At 34.8% G+C, this 27,502-nt stretch overlaps 1 protein-coding gene across 1 annotated transcript in view; it reads left to right on the forward strand.

Annotated features, from left to right (window-relative positions):
* Positions 1-27,502, forward strand: part of LOC124357014 (ATP-binding cassette sub-family C member 3-like) — an 82,643-nt gene that overhangs the window by 37,839 nt on the left and 17,302 nt on the right. Inside the window, exons 11-21 of the mRNA XM_046808385.1 lie at positions 1,463-1,600; positions 4,704-4,850; positions 6,436-6,520; positions 8,238-8,434; positions 11,242-11,418; positions 13,053-13,220; positions 13,351-13,531; positions 19,212-19,413; positions 20,731-20,815; positions 23,011-23,230; positions 25,034-25,254. Coding sequence (XP_046664341.1) covers positions 1,463-1,600; positions 4,704-4,850; positions 6,436-6,520; positions 8,238-8,434; positions 11,242-11,418; positions 13,053-13,220; positions 13,351-13,531; positions 19,212-19,413; positions 20,731-20,815; positions 23,011-23,230; positions 25,034-25,254 — 1,821 coding nt within the window. The remainder of the gene's footprint in view (positions 1-1,462; positions 1,601-4,703; positions 4,851-6,435; positions 6,521-8,237; positions 8,435-11,241; positions 11,419-13,052; positions 13,221-13,350; positions 13,532-19,211; positions 19,414-20,730; positions 20,816-23,010; positions 23,231-25,033; positions 25,255-27,502) is intronic.

Genomic DNA, 27,502 nt, shown 5'->3' on the forward strand with positions numbered 1-27,502 from the left:
CAACTAATTTAGATTTTATTTTTAACTTTAAAGACATTTTTTGTAATTAACACATCAATCTGAGCATTTTAAGCAATAATAGTCTTTTTTACTACCAATGATGGTCCATATTGTAATTTGTTTTTTGACCATTTAAGAATTGTATTTTAATTATAAAAATTCTGACACTATTCAATGTATCATATGTACATTATTAATGAATAAAGGATGTTTTTTTTGAATTTGAACGTCAGTCGGATAAATTTTTGAGTATTTAAAATGTTTTTATATGGTGATATTATTTTGACAGATTTGAAATGTAGATAAACCAATGTTTTATATTTGCATATTATTATCATAGTCTAAAACATATTGATGAAACAGGAATATTTTAAGTATTTATTTTTGTTATGGATGGGACAATTTTGCACATTAAACTATTAAATATAATCCACATTCCTGTGAGTTAAAAAGTAATTAAGTTTTTTTTAATTTTTATAAAATTATTTATATAATATAAATCTATATCTTTTCATATTCGTAAGCATTCAAATACTGCAACAGGAATAGCAATTTTAGTTGATTTTTATAAATAAGTACGTTACTGATGAGATGTTATGGATGGGACATAAATTAAAAGACCATAAGTTGATGTATAAAAATTAATTTATTGAATTGAATAATAGTGTTTAAAGTTACTATAATAAGTTGTATTATAAATCTGGGTAAAAAACACAATATTAATGAAAAAACTACATAATTATTGCACAGGCTCAAAAACGTAAAGTGAGAAATATTTTTTACAAACTGATACATAACTATCCTTATTGAGTTTTAGTTATGGCAATATGCTAATCATTTCACAATTTATTGAAATACATATTTTCATTAAATTTAAAAGTAGTCCCGCTACTGGTATTGTCTTTTGGAGTATGAGAAAAATTTCAACTCTGTCTTCGTTTTTCTCTACTACTATACTAACTCTGGTGTGTATGATTCTGGGTTTTGTCTTAATTGTTGGATTAGAAGGTCTGGTTTGGTGTGGTGGAGTGTCTTATATTTAGAGTATCATCACACACGGCTGCTGTGCCCTTTCAAAGCAAATATGATATCTGTCTACTCTAACTATTGTATACAGTGGTAACACTTTGGCTACCAAGTGATGAAATGGCTTATATTTTGAGTGTCATCGGACACCACTATTGTGCCCTGTAGTTGTAGTGAGTGGCCTTTAGTAAATAGTTAAGTGGGCGGCCTATTGCCATGCACTTAAGCCTTAAGGGCCTTTTGCGCACCCTGGAAGCACACCATGAGGCTTACCAGTCTACGGTTTCAGCAGTTCTACACACTGCCAAAAACAACCTATCAGGTCCTCCTGGGGAAATTCACCATATTTTTCCAAACTACCAAAGATGGCATACCGCTCCCTTGCTATTGCAGGGCAATCAAAGAGCAGGTGTTCAGCAGTTTCCTCCTGTTGCAGGTTTTGAAGTTATATGCTTGGGAACCAAGTTTCAAGCAGCAAATCCTTAAGATCAGAGAAAAGGAAATCTCAGTGTTAAGGAAAGCTGCTCTTTGGAATGCTTCGACTTCTTTCGTCTGGCTTTGCTCCTCTTTCCTGGTAAGATGCGATTATAAAAATATAATTTTTGCAAAAGTTCCTGGTAAGAAAGGATTATAACAACATTCTTTTTGCAACAGTTAAATTATTTTACTTAAAGAATCACACTGTCATGTGCGGGATGGTGACTGAGTAACTGAGTGAGTATGACTGAACCCACAGCCAACCCATGCTTGTGTTTGTTGAGTTGACAACATGGTCTGCGGTTCTGCTTATAGTGTAAATTATGCGCCACATTCTTTAAATCATACTTATGTAACATATTTCCTGAAACACCTGGTCACATGAATACTGTGAATTCTTGATATTGATTTCAAGATGAGCATTGCTGATAGTTTATACAATTCTTTTAAAAACACCAACACCTACTTTTATTAAATTTCAATTTATTTAATAACAATAATTTAATAATCTTTTGTGTGATTTAAGATTTGAATCCAATTAAATTTAATTTACTATAACATTTGCGATAATTTCACATCAAGAATAAAACAAAATAAAACTATATGTGGAAAGTAATATAGGCACAAATATTAAGTCAGTAGCAGAATTGCTTTATCTTAAAATGAAATGTATTTGGTAATTTTGTGCCAGACTCAAATTAGGTTTTCGCATAAAATCATTGTTATTATTCAAATTGTATGATTCAATCACCAGCTCCTTACATGTTCTCACTCCTACAATCCAGTACCTGCGCCACTTTTTGTTTTACAGCCATTTGTAAACCATTCTAGCTCCCATTCCGCTGGTAAAAGAGGTTTTCTTCCCTCAGACCAATCCTCCCTAGAAGGTATAAAAATCCTAAAGGATTTATCGTAGGAAAATCTTTGTGGCATCTGATCAGAGGTCATGTGCAGAGTATTTCCTTTAATCAGGATGCTAATATTCTGCAGTGCCCCCTGTTGCAGCCCGAGGCCAAACAAAGTCCTGCCTCCTGAAAGCAGGAGGCACTCCTCCTGGCCACAGCCTGAATTACAGTTGGAGGAATTTAGCTGTGCTTGTAGGGTCTGAATACTAGCCTTTCAACAAATAAATGCTATCTGTGTGGCGTGTTGCGTTTACGTGCTAGCCGCTGAGATGAAGGCGTAACAATCTCTTAAATAACATTAAACTCACGATTTCGATTTTCAGATTAGTATTGACAAATACGTTATTTTTAAAAACACGTTAAACTACACTATAACAACTGAAAAATAGTGCTATTATTTGGTATTCTCTTATTATTTAATTCCACCACAATCAGCACTGTCACAAAACAGACTGATTGTAGCGAGTGTGATGAGTTATTTGGGCCAATACGATTTTGAAAGGAGGATTTTACCCATGACTCACAGGAAATGTTTTTGGGACGCAGCGCATAATGCTACCCCACCACCCCTCCCGCCTTTCACCACACACTCAAGGTCGCGCGCGCAGCTAAAGTCCTCAAACTGTACAATGTCCAGGGGGGCGACACTGAGGCATCAGTGTAGAGTTGCATTCGGCGCACTTGGAAAAGCCCTGGTGATAGCAAGACAAGCCATTGTTTGAATGTTAAACAGATTAGCTACTCCCATCTTGGTCTCTGTTTTTGGTCACCAGACAATAACCCCAAACATTAGTGCAGGTCTAAACACAAATACATAAAGCCAATAAAACCTCGGCTTAAGTCCCCAAAACCCACCTATCACATGTCTGCATTGCATTAAAGACCATTTCCCTGTAGCGATAACCTTTTCCAAATAGGGTCCCCTGTTTAGGACCCTATGAGCAATTATGCCCAGCTACTTGACCTCGGACTTTAACTCAGTGAAAGAGCTTCTAGATAAGAATGGACCAATACCCTCTAACTGACGCCTTCTTGTAAAGGCAACCGCGGCAGCCATGATGGGATTGACATTAAAGGTCATCCCATCACACCAGTTCTCCACCATGTTCAGGGCAGCATTGGTCAGTTTCATGACTATTGTGTTGAACTTTCCACTCATAAGTCAGTTTTTGACGTAATTTTACGTTCATAGCGATTGTGTAAAAGTGTGCTACTGACGTAATACCACGCATCATTATATTGTACCTATTTTACTCTGTTGTCTGCCATAATATTGTGCAAGAAGCATTATTCTAGACAACCATGTGTCGCATAGGTAGTTCTGGTGTCTTCTACTAGATATCACCACTTCCTTTGTCCTCTGTCATGAGTGTTTACAACTTGGTGGGTTCACTGTAGTCGCACAGTGCAGACAGCTACCTGCAAATCACCCATCCTGGAGTATTTTATAATTTTTCTTCTAGTGCTTATTGTACCATGAAAATATCCATCGCACAAATAGACAATTGGCTTCATTTGTGTGGTGATGATCCGAACATGGATTGTGAAAATTACTTAGTGGACGATGAATAAAATATTTGAAAAAAGGACACTAAACATAACCATTTTGCATAACAAATATATTTCTAAACTCTACTAATCTGTATCTTTTAAAAAACAGCATAAATAAATCAGGAAAACAACATAATTTTTGGTTCAAAAATAAAACTGTTAAGGGGTTAACAACATCCACACTGTTTAGCAACACAGAAATTCCTATCATACAGTAAGATATATCTTATAGGATTTATTTCTAAGCCATCAACATTTTTATTGGACTTCCCCAGAAAGCAAAACTGTGATCTTTTAGTAGAGCCTAACCGTAACATTTTCATTTCCACTCTATACTGAGTGATCCTACACTTTCACTGCAGTTCTGTACTGAGAGATCTTACACTTTCACTGCAACTCTATACTGAGAGATCTTACACTTTCACTGCATCTCTATACTGAGAGATCTTAAGTAGTCTAATACAACAGAATGCACACTATGATGTCTGCTGCAGTTGACCAGTATTGTAATAATGTTTTAAAGTTTTAAATTTTATATACAATTAATTAAATTTTTATATGTATTTAACACAAGTATTACATAGTTTATGCTTATATTTTGAAATATTCTCTTTGTAATTTTACCCATTGTTACTTATTCAGAAAGTATTAAATGAAATGTACTAGTTATATTACAATAAAAGTTTTGGTTTCTATAACTCACTAATGTTTATGTAATGTTATGATATAATATCTGTCTTGCAGGTATCATTTTCGACATTCAGTGTATTTGTGTTCCTGGATGAGCGCAACGTCCTCACCCCAGAAATTGCTTTCGTGTCAGCTGCTCTCTTCAATGTCATGCGAAATTCCATCTCCTATTACTCAAAAAGGATTCAGTTGTTGGTACAGGTATGATATTATGAATGTAGTTTCCAGATCCTATATAAAAATTGTTACTGGGCTAAGAAAAAAATGTAAGCAAAAGAATTTTGCTTTCTAGCTGTATTTTTGTCCTAAGGAACAACAACATGTAATTGGTCGTGATTATTTATCGAAGCTGAGGCCGGCTGTGAATGGCCGGGTAGCCTTTAATAAGGCTGTCATTTGCTGTTACGTTATTACACCGATTTGAGCCCAAACTCCTGGTTTTTTCTTGTTGATAAATACGGCACCTGCGATAACTAGCATTGTGTGCTTCCCCATAATTGCAACAATGGTTTATTTCATCAGTCGGTTTTTCACAAGACCAACAAGAATGCGGTCCTCCACATCGCACACAATCTGGTAGGCCGGCCGCAATTACCTGACCCTTGTTCGAACTGTGGCATCGGGACCAGGCGGCTTACTATAGGGGTGAACAGCAACACGGACGTAGAATAACTTGTCTACATTGTAAATTTCTTTGACCGGCCGGGTATTATCACAGACCTGTTCAGAGTCGCAGTGAAGAGAGAATTCCTAAAGATATTTTTTCCCCCCTCTTAGTGCGGAGTTGAAAGAAATGCCCAACAGAGAAATACTGTTCCTACGTGTTTTGAACCTCTTCTCAGTAGCAAAGGGGAAGTCCAAAAAAAAGTTTGTGAGCCAGGCAGGGAACATGTGAGAAAACTGACATTCCGTTCAGGGAAGTAAGCTTGAACTCTACGAAAGTTCGGGATGCTTGACATGGTAACAATAAACTCACCCTTCAAATAGCGAGTGGTGAAATCCCAACCAGTCAGATGATGTCGAACAGCAGCATGGGTATGCATGGGTATGCCAATCTGGAATGTAAAGCGGCGGGATTCTGGGTTGGGTACGAGGCTTCGTGTCCATCTCAGCGGACAAAGTCAAGGATGAGGTGGGACTAGGAGAACGGTGAGGAAGGTCAGAGAGAGGAGCAGCAGCCTTCCTTTTCTTCGCTAGAGGGACAGATTGAGGTTGGTCCACAGTATCACCAGTGTCCTGAGCTGCACTCATATTCGGGAGTCAATAATAATTAAAAAAAAAAAACAATAATGTTCTCGGGCGCAAAATTAAATGGGTTCCCATGTACTGAGACGATACATAATCGGTATTGGGAACACACGAATAAAAAAATAAAAGCAGTGAATACCTAATACATTTCAAAAGAACGAAAAGTATGCAAGAAATAAGTAAGTTTATGAAATGAAACTATTTTTATGATCTCAAATCATAGTGACTCATTCATAACAAAACAATTATCACTTTTAGATCATGTTTAGATACCACATGTTATAGTTGTTTGTAATGCATTTGTAACCTTATTTATTTTTTATTATATTTCTATTACATGCTTTTAAATATCATTGAAAAGTGACAAAATATTAAGCACTAAAGTTGAAGAAATATTTAATTTCTATAGTATAATTATTTTATATAATAATAAACAAAAATAATTATAATATGTGTGTGTGTGTGTGTGTGTGTGTGTGTGTGTGTGTGTGTATTTACACATATAGTAACAGTTTTCAATTATTATAATATGTTTCAGTTTCTGGTGGCTTTGAGAAGAATCGATAATTTCATGAATGCTGACGAACTGGATTTTGATTCAGTTTCCCATGACAAGAGCAAAAGTAAGAAATATTCATGAATTAAAATTAATCATAGCACTTTAAAGATGTTAAGTTTAAATTGTTATAGGGCTTATGGAGATTCCTAATGCTAACATGTTATGTAACAAAAAGTTCAACCAAAAGTATAACAGGTTTTTAAAGGTTTCTGGAGTTAGGCATCTGAAACTGCTTTTTTTAAACCAAAAAGTAAACTACGTTCTATATTTAGCCTTACCATGTAGTGTGTATAAGGATTTTGAAATGAACTAGTACATAAGAGATAACACGGTCTCAGATCATCTTATGAAACAAGTGAAAAATCACAACACAAGTACCTGAAGAATTCTGAATCATAAATGTATTTTTGATCAATTAAACAAAATCTCTGTTGTGTTACCGCCACTGTTAGGTCGGTCAGTGTGTAAGATGAAGTCCGCCGACCTTTGACCGAGGATCGAGACGGGGTACAATCGTTTGGTCATTGGATGGGTTTGAATCAGAACATACTTGTAGTGAAGGAGCAAGTCATTGTCAGCTCAGAAAAATTGATATCTTTTAACTTTAGGCGATGCATTTTAAACATTTACCATTTTCTTACCAGTTAAATATATCACTGCATCTTCTGCAGTCAAACTTCTCACAAAACATGTTTTTTCTTATTTTGGGTTTCCCAAATATCTTGTATTTGACAATGCAACTCAGTTTTGCTCCCAGAAATTTACATACATATATTTAGAGTATGGAATAAAAAAATGTATACTTTGCCCTATTATACCAATCCCTTGCTCGTAGAAAGGGTGAACAAAAATCTAAAGGTCGCTCTCAGGATATTTCATCAACAGGATCATAAGTCATGGGACAGAAACGTTCATTGGTTTCAATAAACATTTAACTCTGCATTGCATGACAGCACCAAAAACATCACCAACCAGTTTCTTTTTGGGTTACGAGATTGCTCATTCACTGAAATTGGCTTGGAACCTGGATTCATTGGTACCTTATCAAAAACATGTAGTCCCAAATGATCAAAACTTACAACAGGCTAGAAGACATAGGATGAGGTTATATCATGCTAGACGGGTGCTCGTTGTCTTTAAACTGGAAGATTGGATCATGTATAAGAGCAATCCTATGAGCAGAGCAGTGGATGGTATAAATCAAAAGTTACTGCCACTTTGGTCTAAACCTTACATGATAGAATGTTTCACATCACCAGTGACTGTTAAACTACTAATCTCGTTGACTTGAAAATTTGTGTGCAAGGCACATGTGTCCCATTTGAAGTAATTTTTCACCAACACTAACTTGTGGAGGCGCCGGTCGCTAGAGGACACTTCTGTATAGTGATATTAGTTTTAAGTTTCAATGTGTCCTCCTTTGCTTTAACACTAAAACACAGGGATAATATCTGCTCCCGTAGACTATTGCAGTCCGTTTGGTCTGAGGTATGACTTTTTGAGATCATCCTAGTTCTGTTGAGATCACCACGTGGTGTTTCACCACCACCAGCTCAGAAAATAGGTTTCACAACTAATACTAAATTAATCTACCCTTGTCACAAATGCACGAGACAAACTATATTAAATTAAATTTTATTTTGATAACATTGAAAATAAATGTTTATAACTAACAAAATACTAATTAAAAGAAAATTGTTGGTTTAAGTATTCCCTATTATACAATCTGGAAGATAACTACCCTGTACAAGAGATGTATTAGAATGTGTGCATATGTACAGGAGAACCTCTTATCATAGAGAGTGGAACATTCTCCTGGGGGACAGCAGATACATTGCCCATTCTACGCAACATCACGCTCAAGATACAGCCAGGACAGTTGGTAGCAGTGGTGGGAGCTGTTGGATCTGGCAAGAGTTCTCTCATCTCTGCCTTCCTGGGGGAGATGCACAAGATCTCTGGCTATGTCAACACTAAGGTAAGTAAGGCAAACAAATTATGGACGATTGTTGTGTTTCAGATAAACTCCCTACTCTGCCATTTTTCCAGGCCATATTCTTATAGAAAATAAACCTCTTATAAAAATAAACTAGTTCAAGACTTAGAAACTTATACACTTTTATATATTTCCATTTTTGGACATTGCTGATGATACATAATATCTGAAACTATTCTCATTACAGTACTTTCACAATATTTATCCTTATCCTTACTAAAATGATCCATAAACTCTAAAAATCAATCATATTCTTAATGGTAGCAAAATATATAAACCAGATTTAATTCCCACAGTTGGAATACTAAGTGAGGTGTGTAACCATACAGGAGAGTTCACCTCTGGCTGGTTTATACTTTCCAGTTGAACCCACATTGGGAACAGCAAAATTGGTATGTTACTTAAGTCTGGGCAACCCTATGGATGTCCAGGAGCTGCACATCACTAACAGCAAATGTCGAGATATTGGGTTGCAGGTGTAGTTGATAGGTCTAGTCTACTGCAGAGGATGAGTGTTGGAGTTGGTGGAGATTCCTAAGTATTAAAGTGCTAACCTATAAGGACGTGCTATCCCTGCCCGCTTTGACCAAAAAGGCTGTTACAGAGCGCCCATTCTTCCAAGGTAACATGACAGAGATATAATGGCCACAATCCTTCCTCATGGATTTCATCATGAGGCCAGTCCATATCCCAACCTTTCTCATCCTGAATATCTTGTCACTCCTTAGCAAGAGCAGAGGTTTTTTTAGGACTAAGTGCAATGAGAGTCTTCTCAGCTTCTTGTCCTTATAAAAAAAACTGAAATATTGTTGTGGGAGACTCTAGAAGTGGGTAGAAGTCCAACATAATTTTGTTCACCACTCCAATCATATCTGATGCAGAGGTTACAATGATGTTTACTACACTGTGCAATATTGTATTAATGCGTTGCATGTGCAGTGAAATATTGCTAAGCTCTTAATACATACAAGAATGTTTTGGGCATTTTAATCCTCTGGAGATCAGTCGACAGTGTAGACTCCTTTAGTTAGTTAGCAATAGAGTACACTAAGTCTTCAGTGGTCTTATAATGGTTATAGATGGGTGTTTTTTGGTAGAGTGCTCTTTTGAGATCTGCAATAAAATAATATTAATAATAAATATTAAATATGTGCGTCTATAAAAAACAAACTGTAATTTTTATTTTAGAGCTTAAATTTTAAATTTAAAGTAGAGGCTCCAGAGAAATTTTAGTTTTCATCTGAGGAATTTATCATATATTAAATAGTTGAGGTGTAAACACATTCACAAAAGTTGTGAATTGTGTGCTACTAACTTTGATATAAGAAATTACCATGGTATCTAATTTCCCTAGAGTTGCCGTAACTTGTACATACCAGGTAATAACTGTTGTAACTAATAACATGAATTAAGCCTACATCTCCTACATGAGCACTATGTAATGCTCAGAAGAAGTGCTGTTCCCTGAACAGAGTAATCAGAGAAATTGATTTTCTTTAGAGCATTCAAGTAAAAGTTTTTCTAAAGTTAATTTAAAGTGATTAGGTACACTGAACATATTAGCCTATTTTGTTAGATTTGATAAACAAAATATCAATTAAAAAAACTCCCACCTTGTGCCCACAGCCTTAAACAAAGCAAATTTTGCCTACTAAGTGATTAGGGACTGCAATTATGGGATTAGGGATTCCAGTACCCCAGACATGTTTTTAGTTTTGACAATTCCAAGATCCCAACATATCAAGCCCAGGTTTTTCGGCATTTAAAAGTGACATTTCATTAAAAATAAGTCATTATAGAAAACATTTGTTGCAAAGAAGTATAATTAAAATCAAATTGCAACAATAAGTACTACTTTCATAGGAAGAGCTTACCTCATTATATTTCGTTATTTACGTATTTAAACTATCTGTTAAATAATTAATATTTATTTATTGCATATGCATACCGTAGCAATTATTGAAAATGAATGCTTATCAACAAGGATATTGTACGCTGGCAAGCAAAGCAAAGAGATGAGGGGTTTTGATGTTTCTATTTTCACTTTTTTAAAAAGGTATTTGTACATAATTTATCTTATTCAATTCTCCCACTCACTATGTATTTAAAACAAAACTTGTGTGATATAAAACATAGGTAAATAAGACGATGATAGTCGTATATATTTAATGTTATGAGCTTGTATTTGTATTGTAATTTATTTCACAAAAATTATTTTAAATAGTACCAATTTTGTTGACACTGATATGATACAATTTACCACATAATTATATATAGGAATGAATAAAATAATTTAAAATGTTTGAAATTATTTCAAATTTTTGTTGTCAAATTTACATTATAAAACTTTAAAATCGGACTTTTGAATCCAAGGATTTCTTTGGGGATTGAACTGTTCTAATTCTAAAATTCCAGAATTACAAAAATGGTTTGGGACTATAACCCCACCAGCTATGCTGTTGCATTTCTATTTCTTAGATTTGTTTACATCCAATATTTGTCAATAAATATATACTTTGTAGTTCATTGCTCACTAACCTTAGGCAAAATTTAAGGTTAAAAGAATAATTTTTGAGAACTAAATGGAAGATCAGAATACATCTATACCTCTATTTTTTTAAACAACTGCTATTTATTTTACAATAAATATTTTTGTTATGATTGGTAATAATGACCCTCTTATTGTTCATTATTTTGTGATGACCTGGATATAACATATATTAGATTTAATTTAGTACTATTACTAGTCTTTCTGTAAAATAATATGGTACTATTTTTATATTGTGCAGGGCAGAATAGCATATGTGCCTCAACAGGCTTGGATTCAGAATGCTACAGCTAAAGAAAATATTTTATTTGGAAGCAAGGTTGACAATAATAAATACTTAAATACGGTAAAATCGTGTGCCCTCACTGAAGATTTTGATATGCTACCCTGTGGAGATTCCACCGAGATTGGAGAAAAGGTGAGAATATATTGTAATACAAATTATTATAAGATCAGAACAAATATAAATTAGAAAAGTAGGTATAATCTGTTTCTCTTATATTTTAGACATAAGATCTTTCTAATGTACTAATAATTTCTATAAGTGTTCACAGACTATAGTGCTCAGCATTGCAGTAAAGTACCCCAGAGCTCAGTACTGGGTCTAGTGTTATTTTTTTGCTTACTATCTATCTCCCTGCATATGTGCACAGTTACAGTCATGTTGTTATGTTTGCTGATGATACAGTACTTCCCGCATCTTCTCAGACTGTGGAATCCCTAGAGATCAACACATAAATCTTAGTGAACATAGTGCAAGACTATTGCTCAAAACATGATCTTGTTTTTAATGAAACTAAAACAAAATAGCTGCCTTTAGGCACAAAGAAAGGTGACATGAATAAAAACCCAACTTAAAATCAGTATGTGAAGTAGCATAAATTCCTAGTAATTATTAAATTTTTAATGTCTAACTTAACATCAAGATGTCATTAATAAAATAAGTATGGTACTAATGAAATTTGTTGATAGGTTAGAAAGTTTACCTTCTGCAGACCTTTTATATTGTTCAATCTTGCTGAGAACATTACACTATAGATGGTCTTATGAGATTGAAATGAGTAATGGAATTGTCAGCAGAAAGATTAAGACCTTTATAATGAGGGTATAAGTTATCACAAGGTAATAAGTAACTCTAACCAACTTACAATACATATTCTTTATTCACAAAACATCTTGAGTTGTGATGGCATCATAATATATAATAATATTTATATTAAAATCATAAAATTTGTAGATGTCTTCATGACGTAGACACTCTTGCAGTGATTAGAAGGGTTTCTGTGATAGCCAGTCGTTGAGCTTTCTCTTGAGCATCTTCTCTATTCCAGGTTTCTTATTTCAGCTGGTAAATGGTTTTACAATTTTGGGCTGATATAGATGATGGCTTCTTTTCATATAATGAAAGGTAGTGTGCAGGAAGGGTGTACTGGATCTATGCCAGGTGTTATAGTCGTGCAGGTCATGGTGGTGGGGCAATTCTTTACTATCAGCATAAAGGAACACTTTTCAGATGTATAGTTGTCAGCGTTCAGGAACTTAGCCAGAAAAAAAGTTTTGGGGGAGGGGGTCAAGACAACTTATATTTTCTCGGAGTGGACAGTAAGTAAGACCCCATTTTGTTCCTAAAAAAAGTTCTTGACCTGTTTTTATATTGAGAATGATCTTTCAGCAGTACATATAATTAATCCTGAGTTATTTAAATAATAATAATTATTTACTAAAACAGTAGATGCACAAGACAGTGCTTAGAAGATATGTCATACTGAGTGTAAATAAATGACAGTTTTTTTTAAATTATACTCATTAATTTTTAGGAATTCTTCAACAGAAAATGTACAGTGATACAGATTTATTTGAATGATGTTCCTCTTGGTGATATGGATATTTATGAGTGTCACATGAGTGTTACATTTGTAAACATCAATCTGAGTGGACATCATAAGTAGTAGAGAGTGAGTCTGGCTCCTCAAGCCATGTATAATGATGCAGATTTTTTGCTGAATGATCCTTCCAATGATATGTACTTTCATGACTATCTCATGTCTCTAGGGTATCAATCTGAGTGGGGGCCAGAAGCAGAGAGTAAGCCTGGCTCGAGCTGTATACAATGATGCAGATATTTACCTGCTGGATGATCCTCTCAGTGCTGTGGACTCTCATGTCGGCAAACACATATTTGAAAATGTCATTGGACCTACAGGAGTGCTGAAACATAAGGTTAATATATAACTTAGAATAAAAGTTACTTTATTTTTTTAATTGATCAAAGCTAATTTATCTAATAAATAATTGTATCTTATTTGTAAAACAAATGTAAGTTGAATTAAATTGTTTTCTGATTTCATAGACCAGGATACTGGTGACTCACTCTGTTAATTTCCTAAATAAAGTGGATAACATTGTGGTGCTGAAAGCAGGGGAGATTACAGAAATTGGAACATTCAAAGAGTTGTTGGCCAAAAAAGGAGAATTCTCTAACTTTCTAGAGCAGCACATCATGGCTACTAATGATCCTGAGCTTGAATCAGGTAAGAAAGTTTAGTCGATTGTACAGATCAACTGAAAACCACAATTCAAAAAAGTACTTCACATTAGCAGTGTATTCAATTAACTCAATATTAGAAACATTAAATCAAATTATGCAGTTTTTTCCTACAGTTACTTTTTTTACACCCCAAAAGTTTCCAATTCAAGCTATAATTAATTATATTTACATACAATTACAGTAACAGATGTTATGGTTGCCTTTGTGATATGTAGATGTTACATCGAACCCCTAAGTTCCTCCTTCATCCCTACATCAAGTTGGAGACTTATTTACCAGATCACATTTGCCTTATTACATCTAGTATTTATTTTCCTTGCACTCTTCTTAGCATTAAGAATCATCAGTTCTTTCTTAATTGTTCCTCTCCTTTTTTCTGTTTTCTTCTTATTTTCACACCTTTATATAGATTGCAAATTCAGTCTGTATACTCGGTATACAGTATACATACAACTATATAACATACAACATTTTCTCTTTTTATAGCTCTTTCAAAAACTGAACAACTTTTCTATTCTGCATCACATCAACACATGTGCGAGACCCTCTTTTGAACACTTTTCTAAAGTTGTTCTCCCTGTTCCTCTCACGTTCTTATACAAACAAGCCTTGTAATTTCTGAGCACAGTGCAAGCAACTGGGTTTCATTTTATTGTAGTGTTTGATGAAATGCTTATACCTTTGGCACTTGTAACATCTATAGACTGATATTGTCTTTGACTTTAAAACTTTTGAACTTTTGTACTTTATGAAGATCTTCTTTCCTCTGTACAGGTAGTGTAAAGCCTTTGTTAAAGATATGACTACTAGATAGAACTTTTACAAAGTATTTTTTTCCTTAAACACTTCATACTTACGTTAGATTCCAAATTTTTCATTCTAGATCTTGTTACCTTCAATGTTTATAGATTTTCTTCTTGATTTTCTCATTCATCAGTTAAAAACTCACATTCTATCATAATCAAATTTTATCAGCTGCCCCCAAATCAGACTATTTCTATGATACTTTAACTATTGAAAGTAATACCAACCAAAAAAAGGCTTAAAGATCATGTTATCAAGATTAAAGAGTATTTATAGTTTCTGAACATTCTGACACTAATGTCTCTAGCCACCAGTGCATGCATGGTGCAGCCAGCATCTTAGCAATATAAAAAATATCCCTCTAGATAGTGTCCACCACATAACAGTATAAAATACTAGAAGATCTGATAAATAATGGTTGAGAGAGCTATAAAATATTATAAACTCATAATTTATAAGTCTGAGAGAGCTACAGACCCATTTCATTGACTCCTATTATCAGCAAAATTTTTGAAACAGTAATGAAGAAGCAACTAGTCGATCACTTGGATAGGAACCATCTTTTTTCGGCATCACAGCATGGTTTTAGAGGCCAGCACTCAACTACAACTGCTATGCGTCAACTTGTGGCAGAAGTGTTGGAATCTTTTGAAGCAAAGCAGTCAACAGCGCTGATTCTTGCAGATCTCAGCAAGGCCTTTGATTGTGTTTCCCACAGTATACTCTTAGGAAAACTTGAGTTGTACGGAGTTACAGGGCAGCCTCTTCAAATGTTCCATTCTTATCTGGAGGGAAGAGAACAAATATTTTCTGTTAACGGTGCTTCATCCAAACCGCTGCCTGTTATGCACGGTGTGCCTCAGGGCTCGGTTCTCGGACCCTTACTCTTCTTGGTACTAATTAATGACCTAGAGTTGGTGGGTGATGTACTTCTGTTCGCAGATGATTCTACATTCTTTAAAGCGGGACCCACACCTGAAGATGCGAGAGCTCAAGCGCTCCAAGTCTATGACAGAGCTAAGGAATGGTTTTCAGCCAACAAACTCAGTCTAAACCTTTCCAAAACGCAGGAGTTAACATGCACCTTATCTCTAGCTAACCATACAGTGGGGAGTGTTAAACTTTTGGGCTTTACTCTCGATTCCAAACTTACGTGGAACGGGCATGTGGCAGAACTGAGTAAGAAACTGTCTCGAGTGACCTGGTTGTTGCGCAGACTGAAGCCTCTATTGACGGAAAAACATCTTGTCACTATATATCATGGGCTGTTTCATAGCCACATTCTCTACGGTCTGCTGCTCTGGGGCCATTCTTCTGGATGTGCTGAAATTTTATTGCTGCAAAAACATGCTGTGCGTATCATCTCATCTGCAGGCTTCTTAGATCACTGCAAGCCCTTGTTCAACCGACTTAAGATCTTAACGGTTTTTAGCCAGTATGTTGTCACCAGCTTGTTACATGTCAAGGAAAACCTTGCAGCCTTCGGAACTAGGGGTGAAGCTCAGGATGCCTACAGGCTGAGGAACAGCTCACAACTAAATACAGTCTCCTGTAGGCTAGGCAAGACAAGAGATTGTTTCCCAGCATTAGCAGTAAGAATGTACAACTGCCTCCCTCAACATCTTAAAGCTCTTGAGAGCAGGGACTTTGAATGCAGGCTTAGGAAGTGGTCCCTGGCCAACCCTCTCTACTCAATCAGAGATTTTTTCGAGAACGCGAGCAGCATAGCCTAGCCTTGCCGCCACTTGCATTTGTAAATAGTAAAATTTAGTTAGTTATTTATTTTATTGTGACGCTTTCAATCCAGCAACGCTGGTCAATGAGGAAGACATCAGGTATCAGGTATATGCATACATGCATTTCTAAAGATAAAAGTCTAAGCTTCAAGCTTGAATGTTTAGTTACAAATCCTAAAACTGCAAACTTTGTAACGGTAAGATATTTGAGTAAGATTGAACTCGGTTCATGTGTACTTGTGTACAGAAGATGTACTGTATAAGGAAATCCACACATAACATAACTATTGTGGAATGGGTTGATTCAGTGTGATTGTATATTTTAGCTCCAACTTCTTCATCACTGGCTTTTTTTGGATCACTTTAGATGAGCATGACTCCAAAATCCAGGAGTCAAGTTTGTGGCAGTTTAAAATTCGAGATGCTGCACTAAGTGTAAGGTGAACTGGAGCTAAAACTTACTATTCATATTGAATTAACCCTTCTCACTACATCTTTGCTCCAGTGCAGTTAGAGATTTGTAACAGATCAAAATAGTTCAAATTTAAATTTCAATTAGCTCATGGCAAGATCGGTAAGTGGAAATTTTTGTATATTACAAGCAGCTGATTATTACATGTAAGACTAAAATAATTAATAAAACAAAAGATAAGTCAAAGCTGTACTGCAATCAATTTGAGTCATTTAATTGCGATAATTAACTTACTAAGGAAATTTAAAATCTATTGGCGATATTAACTAACATCAAGGTAAAACGTATTAGTTTGGGTCGGAGGCTGAAAGAGCTCTATAGACCTTGCAATTGTACCGGATTGCTCAGCCTTCTTGTTAGATCCGGTCAGAAGGACCAAAAGGTATGTTAGGAGATCCGGCTTGGCGGTTCGCAATTATATTCGAAGGACCAGTAAAATGTCTAATATTTAAAAACTCATACTTCGATAGCTGAGCAGGTGGAGCCCATACGTTGATTTTCTAAGAATAACAATTAGTCGAATGGGAAAAATAAAAATACGAAATGAGATCACAAAACATAGTATTAGAAAAAAGGCACACAATTAAAGCAAAAATACAGGTGTTATTAAAATGATTTTCGTTTTCTATTAAAATGTCCAAAAATGTCCGTATTAGTTGAGGATTTTTTAATCTTGGTTGAGAAGAGAATTGTCTTTAGTTGCGAAGGACCATGATAAGAATGATGAAACACTGTTACCTTGCACCGTCCATTGTCTGACACCTCGACACACATGAAGTTGGGTTGATTGTAGTTCGACCTGGGTTGCTTCCAAGGAACGTTGAGCAGGGGGAGTCCTTGTTGATGGATGAAGATTCCACCATGAAGATTCCACCTTCACTTGACACTGTTTTCGGTTCACTCACGAACGTTGAGACAAAGTTACTTTTGGCTCGTTAACCAAATAATGTCCGGCAAGGGGACTGTTAATTACCATAGAACGGCTTACGGTTCACAAGAGACAAGACAAGGGGGCACGGCCCGAACTTGGTTAAAGCTGGTGTTGACGTACAACCTAGCGAGACAGAGTCTTTAGAAGAACTGGAGAGATGCCTTGGGGAGCTTTTCTTGTCCGGCGTCCTGGACGCCTGATTGGTCGACAGAAGTCACCTCATACCACGTGACAATCGGACCACTATAGATTTGGAATGCAGGTGGGTGTGTGTGTGTGTGTGTGTACAAAGATAAGTGGAAATAGATGGCTTATAAAAAAAATGGTATCGAACAATGGTGGGCAAAGAGCAGTTCTAAATAACATACAATTCTGGTTATTAGTAAAAAGACTATATTAATGCGTAAAATTTGATTAATTATTATAACTAAATATGAAAACCTAACACTTCTTCTTGCCTGATCTGTTAATGGGAGAGAACGTGTGTTGGTGGTCCTTGTGCTAGAAAACATGTTTTTACAAAATTTTGTTTTGATTAAATTTGTAAAGTACCTATTGGAAATTACAGAATGTAGTGCAATTAATATCGTAACATACTTCATACTTGAATTTGATTATTATGTTATAAAAGAACAAGTGTATACCGACATTCAGAGTCTCATGTGCAAGTAAATTAAATTAGTGAGTGGAATTACATTGAAGTACACAAAATATATTTATATGAGTTCGATACAAAGAAATTATTATCCTGAAGATTGATATTATCATCTAATTGGTGAGTATGGTGTTTTACTAACTGGACTTCATTGGTATTACTTCTCAATCAAGTAATTACACACACAATTTTACAAAAAGTCCGAACAATACATGCAGTCAACATAAATAATTATTAAACTCAATGACATTGGTTCTTCAACATATGCAGTGACCATTGTTCCGGTGAACATAACCTCACTTTGAATTAGAACTACGTCATATAACATAATTCAACATGTTCATCTTAGCCTACATCGGACATTGATTTAATCATCACCATATTAGAACCAACATCACATTTGGAACTTCATCATATGGCACCACCAACGTTGGGCAATACACCATAACTTAATACTTGAACTACCACAAATGGTACAACAACTGGGACAATCAATTAACCCAACTACTTGATCTACATTAAATTGTGTATAAAACATTGTAGTGCACTCAATTGTGCGCCTGATGAGACAATGAAAATACCTCTTCACCTCGAGCACACTAGTAGTCTAGGTGTCTCTGGTGTCGATATTTTAGAAGTCAAGTTTTTATCTAATCTAGAGTAAATACCTAATCTTCCTATTATGCCAGGTGGGATATTTTGATTTTAATCTTTATTCTTAGTTTAATATACACTCGTCACACCAAATAATACAATTTTAACTACCCACAGACCCTAAGCACCCCCTGAAACTGTTCCCGACTACGAATACCTCTAATATGATCCTCAATACCTCTGAGTCGACAAGCAGAGACATGAATGATTTATTGTGGCTTTGTGTGTGTGTGTTGTTATAATATATTGGTAGTTTTAATTTTTGTACGTTTTAGAGGTGATACTGTGACACAACTTGTATTTTGTGTTTTCCAATTTTTGTGAGTTATATAACTTAATTTTACTTTGTAATAATTACAATGATGCATTTCTGTAACAAACCTATTACAATTAAATCTTTTTTGTTCACAGAGATTGAAGAAATGATTGATGATGACATTGACAAAGCCGTTTTAAAAACTAAGTTACAACTGAGCAGATCTGGGTCTGAAGTGTCAGCTGCATTGAGTAGATCTGCATCTACAAAATCTACTTTACTGAGTAGATGTGGGTCTTCAGAGTCAGCATTACTGAGAAGATCTGGATCTTTAAGAGCTGCAGTCATTACTGATAGGTTGGTGTGAAATAACATAACACATTCTTAAGGATTGTTGTACATATTTTCACACAATTTCAATTTTTATAATTAGTTAGTGAAATACTAGCTTAGTAAACCATTTAATTTTTTGTTCCCATTAAAATACTAAAAAGTAATACATTTCTTGTATACCTTTAATATGAATACACATTTGTTGTCTAATGTTACTGTCACAGAAATACAAATTCAATTACACTGAATTTACAATAGGTTTACCAAGTGAAGAATACAAGGCTCTCTTGACGTGTCTATTTCTCGTCTACAAGGATCATTCAATAAGTTCTTAGAAAATCCTAGAGATGGGGCTCAAAGGATTGAACAAATTGTACGTAAGCAACATTATTGATTAGACAGCTGTCAAAATTTCAGCTCGGTTCATTGCATAGTTTCGTTGCTATTGATGATTGAAGTAAACAACTTTTCTTTGTTTATAATAATGGAGAAAAGTGAGTTTTATGTGGTGATAACACATTCTTATTTGAAAGGAATCATACGCCAAAAGAACTCAAATGAGTTGGATGCAGTTCATGGTACATCTGCTCCTGTGTTTACAACAATTTACAATTGGGAAAACGATTTTAAACCTGGTTGTTCATCTACAAATGATGAACATCGATCGGGACGACCAAGGGAAGTGTCTATTCTGAAATTATTTAAAAAATCCAGGAAATGATTTTGAATGATCAATGAATTAAAGTACGTGAAAAAGTTGAGTCTACAGGGATATCACAAGGTGTAGTTGCTTCAATTTTGCATAACAAATTGTTAGTAATACAAATTTCTGCGAGATGGGTGCTACATTTGCTAACTGAGAACAATTATGTGATCAACAGCCAAAATGGCTGAATTAAAGTTCGAAACATTGGAACATCCATCATATTCACCACATTTGGCCCGTAGTGACTTTTTCCTATTTCCGAATTTGAAAAAATGGCTTGGTGGATGATGCTTCACTTCAGAAAAGGAGGTTATTAAGCAAACAAATGCTTATTTTGAAGGACTTCCTCTGAAATCATATTTTTTGGATGGCTTACAAAATTTGAAAAAATGTATAGAGCTGAAAAAAAATTATCTTGAGAAGTAAAAAAACTTTTTGCTGAAAACTAGATTTTCTATCTTTTTCTAAGGACTTACAAAACAACCCACGTATAAATGAGAAATCTTGCAAACTTTGCAACCAAAACAAACAATTAAAATAGTTTAAGATTTATTGTTGTTCTAATGGGACAAAACCTAAGGGAGTTTCAGTACACTCTGCTCTTTAACAAACTGACCACTGTGTATGTGTAACAGTTCAATACCTGAAGACACAGGCTGTGACCAGAGTCGCTTTAACTTAGACAAGCTGATCCAGACTGAGAAAACAGAGACAGGCAGTGTGAGTATAACGTGTTATAATACAGTTAGCATAACTTACTGCAGTACCAAAGCTAGCTTGATCACCCAAAACACCAGGACTTTACGTTGACAATCACAGCAGTATCTTTTTTGTTATGATTTGAACTTTTTCAATTGGTACTACATCATGAAACTTAATTAAATTGCCTTACTGAACTAAGAAAATCATGTATTACGAGGGCAAATCAAATATAAACGGTAATTTTCAAAATTATATTTATTGAATAATATTATATAGAAACTATACCTTCAAAATTTTTCAATGTAGTCTCCTGCATTATCTACACATTTCTGCCACCGATTTGGAAGCTTGAATATTCCCTGTTCATAAAAAGATTGAGGGCGAGTTGTTAACCAATCGCACACGTGCTATTCAACGTCTTCATTGTTTTCAAATCGTTTTTCTCCAAGTGGTTCTTTCAGGGGCGCAAAGAAAAAATAGTCACAAGGGGACAGGTCTGGACTGTAAGGAGGGTGTTCGAGAGTTTCCCAGCCCATTTCTTCAAATTTATCCCTTGTCAACAATGCGGTGTGAGGCCTTGCGTTGTCATGGAGAAGGATGACATCTCTAATGGGCATACCTTGTCTTTTGTTCCGGTAACTGGTTTTTGCTGACTTTAGCACCTGGCAGTAGTAAGCCGCATTCACTGTTCGTTGATCGTGAAGAAAATCAATGAGTATAACTCCCCTTGAGTCAACAAAAATTGTTGCAAGAACTTTTCCGGCTGAGAGACGAGTTTTGGCTTTCACTGGGCAGCCTTCATCCTTCCTTCGCCACTCCTTACTTGCCATTTTCGATTCGGGAGTGTAATGGTGGACCCACGTCTCATCACATGTGACGATACGCCTCAAAAAATCTTCACCTTCTTCTTGAAATCGTTGCAGAAGTCTCCCAGCAATCTCCGACCTGACCTGTTTTTGATTTCCGGTCAACAACCTCGGAACCCAGCGAGCACTAATTTTTCTGAAGCCAAGGTGGTCTGTGATTGCAGACTGAACACTCCCGTAGCTGATACCAATTTCCGACGAGATTTCTTGAACAGTTAACCGGCGATCACCTTCAATAAGCCGTCGAACCGCACTAATGTTGTCATCTGTAAGACTAGACCTTGGGCGTCGACCGTGACTTTCGTTTTCAACACGTTCTCGGCCATCCCTAAATTCTCTGGCCCACGTATACACTCGATTTTGAGACAGAGTAGTGTCCCCAAACTGTGCCTGCAAACGAGTAAAAATTTCTGAAGGCTTAACACCTTCATTTGTTAAAAATATTTAATGACGATGCATTGCGCAACAGATGGATGTACCTCTCACTCGGACTGGCTGTACTGAAGGCAGAACACAACGCTAGTGTGAAGCAAGCAGTCCCCCCCACTCCTATTAAGCAAAACGACAATCGCCCACAGCCGCATCACGTTCGAACGTGTTTGGTACAGTCAACAGCAAAATTACCGTTTATATTTGATTTGCCCTCGTAAATTCACATTAAATGATACAGTTGTCTCTGATATTAAACGTTGTAGAGCACAATTAAAAAAGACTTTAGTATTCTTAATTAATTTTCAACAGTTTTTGTTCTTGTAAGTTTTTAAGGTGGCTGCCATATAACTTTGTGAAAAGTAAACAATAAAATAGTAATACTATGATGGAATATTATAAGAGATCTTATTCTTTAACCGATTCCAACCAAACTTGATTTGATTGTATTTAATATCCCCTGAGGAGGACTGAACTTGTATGCCATCCTCAGTATGGCTGCTGATATTAATCTGTAAACATTTTTCTTAGTTATTTCAAATTGACAATTCAATTAAATGGTTTTCATATTCATACAACTTGTTTATCTAGATCATGATCTTGATATTGCTAAGAAACCACTTAATGTGCTTATATCTGTTTGGATTTCTTCTAAGATTTTATGACAGGAACTTCCAAATGTTACAAAAAATACAATAAATTAATAGGCCAGCCAAATAAGGGTCATGATAACAACAACTTTGAATAAATTTAACTTACTTAAAAACTAATAAATTGATTTATATTTAAAAAAGGCAACTGTACACAAAATCTACCAATCATTTTAAAATTGTTGTTTTTTTTAAACAAGACTATTTTTTAATGTCTGGTTGGTGTTTTATTGTGGACATTTAATTACTTAAAATTTTTTGGTTTTAGGTCAAGTGGAGTGTGTATGGTCACTACGTTAAGTCTGCTGGCATAATTATTTCTCTCTTGACATTGGGCTTTCAAATGTTGTCACAAGCCCTGGCAGTTTTAGCTAACATCTGGTTGTCAGCTTGGACTAAGGACTCAACAGCTGTTGTGGACGGAGTTCAGGACTTAAATAAGCGCAACTTTTACCTGGAGATCTACACTGTGCTCGGTTTTGGCCAGAGTGAGTCTTCTTTAGTTGTTTCCTAATACCTTGATGAGAACTAAACTACGTACTCAGTAAATTCCATGATAATTCACAACATTTGTAATTCTATAAAATCCACATTGATGAATTTTACATATTTATTAACAATGATGTTGTCTATGAAATATTACAGAAAAGGATAATCTTTTTATTATTGGTTTTCTTTGTAAATGAGCATAAGGAATGAGACCGTTATTGAAAATCTTGTTCACTTTCATAAGAACTTATTGGATACAGAAGATTACTCTACATACAGTGTATCAATACAAAGCAGCAAACCTGTTACTGGTATAGTGAGTGATTCACCTATATTATATGAGACGCTCATGTGACAAAGCCAAACTCAACAGCAATGTAAAGAAATTATAGGAATATATCTATGTGTAATTATAACAGTTGATGAAGTGAGGAAACTTATAAAGTTAAAGATAAAAAATATGCCTATTCTATGAGGCTAATGTAGTGGTTTTAACATATGTTATAATGTTTCCAAACAATAGACAGTACTAAGAAGTCTTATTTGATGAAAATATATTGATTATAGTATTCAATCACATGCTGTATAATGTTGTTCCAGTATTATCTCGTCCTAGTTAAGTTGCCAAAAAAAACAATGAGAGCCATTGCATTTACACTTTTTATTAAACACGAACAGTTTCTGCAGCTTTGCACACAATTTAGTAGGCTTTTCACATGTATGAGCATTTCTGGTTCGAGTGAATTATATTTCCTATATCAATGTTGAGTTTGCCTTATTGCCACGATCAAGAAAATCTGTGGAATCTATATTGGCCGTTGCAATGTACTTCAGTCTTAGTAGATTTTGTTCCATATTTGATTTTGCCTTGTTTCCAGACCAAGAAAATATAAAAAAATCAGTAGTACTGCATTTCAAAACCTGCAATCTGATCTCTTCTTCAGGTGAATAAACACATAATTACAATCTAACCTAACACATAATTACAATCTAGGTTCAAATAAACAAATCGTACCAGAGCGTTGTGACACGCATAAGTCAGAAATCACAACCACTATGTTGTGTGTCAACTTCTCTAACTCTAAAACATGGACTTAATAAAAACAAGCACAACACTAATTATTAAAACTGAAACTGCAGGATACAGGTCACCTTAGGTCTGCATTCACAGACCAACCACCTACGACTGACCAGAGGCTAATATTAAATGGCAATCATCACAGTAGAAACAAGATGGCGGCAAAAAAGAGGGGCCAGGGTGGGCCTTTTCATTTTTGGTTCATTCTAGATGAACTTCTTAAAATCATATTGTAACTCCATGTTGGTTTATTACAAATATCTAATCTGTTTGATACTTTAGGTTTTCTCTTTATTTCATTTTCCAGGATTAACAACTAAAGCGACCTAATATTAACAATTTTTAACACTCAATTGGCATGTGAAAAATTGTAATAGACCTATGTTTTTAGACCAAACAAAATTTATTAGGAGTTTTGTATCAAAATAGTGTTTGCAATACTAAGCATGTTTAAGCTGAGGTATCTTTTTATAGAATATTAAAATATCAATAGTTTAAATTTAGAATTTAACTAAATATAAATAATTTTAGGTAAAGAATCTGGATGGTGCCAAAAATTTTGGTGTCACCCAAAGAGTGAGGGATCATTACATTGGGGGCACTTCATATCATCTGTTTACTTTTGTAATTGCAATCAATCGAAGATTACCAGGTAGATTGACTTTTCCTTTATATTGTGTACTTGTGTGTTTGTGTATTTAAATTTTGGTTTTTGTGTTGACAGTGGTTTCGGCAGTGGCAAGTGCAGTCACTTTGGCATTTGGAACAATCTTGGCATCTAAGCACCTTCATGATTCAATGCTATCCAATATTCTGCAGTGTCCTATGAGCTTCTTTGACACAACTCCAACTGGAAGAATTGTGAATCGTTTTGGAAAAGATATTGATGCCATTGACAATACGCTTCCATTCTCAATCGACAGCGCTTTGTCAATGACTTCAATCGTAGGTTACTTTGTAAATGCATATTGAAAGTTTCAATATTATATTTCCTGGCTTTAAGATAAGGCAATCATTTATCAAGAATTTAAATATGGGGGTTCAAACCTATCTATCATCTTATAATTCAAGGGCGGTGGTAAGGGAAGAAGCTGTTCTCAATCTCTATATTATAATTATCTATTACAAATATACAGTGTTAGAAAAATGTGGACGAGTACTTCAAGAAATGGTTAAATAGATTAAAATAAAATAAATAGTTTTTTCAATCATTACATGCTTTTTTTGTCAATCGATTTAATAGTTTATATGAAGCAACTGTGTTCTATACTAGGTTGTGATGAATGACATTAAATAACATATTTCATTTCTTGTGTGAGTGGCTATCCTTCCTAGAAATATCTATGAATCAGATTATAGCTATAGTAAAATTTAATTACCTTAAACATATACAAGATATGAGGATTGTTCCATAAGAACTGAGATTGAGTCTGGAATTACCAATTGAGTGAGTCAACAGGTTTTTCTGAAATCTTTTGAACTTATTGCTTATCACTAGACACTACAAAAATCTATCTTAGTCAGAACAGTACCATTAGTTATTGATTATGTTCTTAAAGAGTGGTCACCTACAGATCTATAATAGCAAGTTTTTGTGAGCAACATTGTGCAATAAATTATTATTTTCAGCTCATGTTAACAGCCACTGAAACCTATGATAATTTGATTCATGGATTTGGTGAGGAATTTACGTTCCTTACTACATAATATCACTGATTTAAGGTCTTCAAAGAAGGTAGAGAAGATCCAAAGTTACAGATGGTACTCCTGTTTTAGTCCTTAGTGAGGAAAATCATCAACACAGTGGCAGTTATGGTAAAAATGATCCATAGTTTACTGTCAGACAACCTTCTCACTGTCTTATATATTTTATCAACTCATATATATGAAGGACCAATAAGTAGCCGCAGTTTTGCACACAATTTTATCGGTTGTGAACCTGTATGAGCACTTCTGGTTCGAGTGATTTATATTTTTGACGCCAATGTTAAGTTTTCCATCTTACTACGATCAAGAAAATATGATAAATTGTGTGTATTCATGGCCATTACAATGTAATCCAGTCTTAGTATTTTTTTATCCATAGTTTATTTTGCTTTTTTCCTATCAAGAAAATATGTATACATATACAGCTCTGAGAGCTTGATTCTGTCAAAAGGCAACTAAGATAGATTTTATAAGTCTTTAAATGTATAGTAAAAGTTAGACTATTTTATCTTTCATATCTGCACTGCTAGTAGTTACCCGTTACTTTGCACACAATTTAGTTAGGGCTCCACGTATATGACCACTGCTAGTTCTAGAGAATTATATTCCGATGCCAATGTTGAGTTTGCTTGTTGCCAATATTAAGAAAATATGTCAAAAAGTGTTTATTGCCATTGCAATTTACTTCGTTATTAGTAATTGTTTTATCTATAGTTGATTTTGCACTTTTCCCGATCATGAAAATATATATCACAGATCAGATAAACTTCTGTCAAAAAATAACTTTATAACAGGCTTTAATTGTATAATAAAAGTTGGATAGTAACCTTATCTTTTATTAATATAAAAAAACGAGTAATTAATATTTGCTAAACATGTACAGTTAAATATGTTAACAACTGCACTATTTACATGTTTGCTTCTTTATAAACTGAACAATATATTTAATACTTTGAAACATTTAGAGCTGGAATTGGTACATTAGTTCAAAAGCACTGTCTAGTGAACTTTCATTTAGCATAGTTCTTTCCAACTGCTTCAATTAGAGTCTTTGGGGTCAAATTCTGACCATCTTATGTTTTAGGACATTTTCTAAAGTAGATTTCTAAGTTAGTGTACTTACCTAATCACTGAAATCTAAAAACCGTGTGAAACTAATGGTTACTCCTTAGAAAATTTACACTATAAATGTAAACAAATTGAAAATAGTGAAAATTAATTAAACATTTGGTTGTGCTGTCATAAAACAATGTTTACACAGAACATTTGATTATATTTGACAGGCTCTTTCAATTAATATTTCACAACTTTAGAGACCAACATGGGATTTTTTGCTACTTTAAAGACCAGGCATAGTCTGGAGGGGTTTTTAAAAATAATAATAGGCCTATACTCATCCCAGGAACCTTAAGAATGTTTATGCCAAATTTCTGTAGAATCAGTTGAATAGTTTACTCTTGAAAGCAAAACAAAGAAAGGCACTTTC

This window comes from Homalodisca vitripennis, chromosome 3 (assembly GCF_021130785.1).
Source record: "Homalodisca vitripennis isolate AUS2020 chromosome 3, UT_GWSS_2.1, whole genome shotgun sequence".
NCBI classification, from domain to species: Eukaryota; Metazoa; Arthropoda; class Insecta; order Hemiptera; family Cicadellidae; genus Homalodisca; species Homalodisca vitripennis.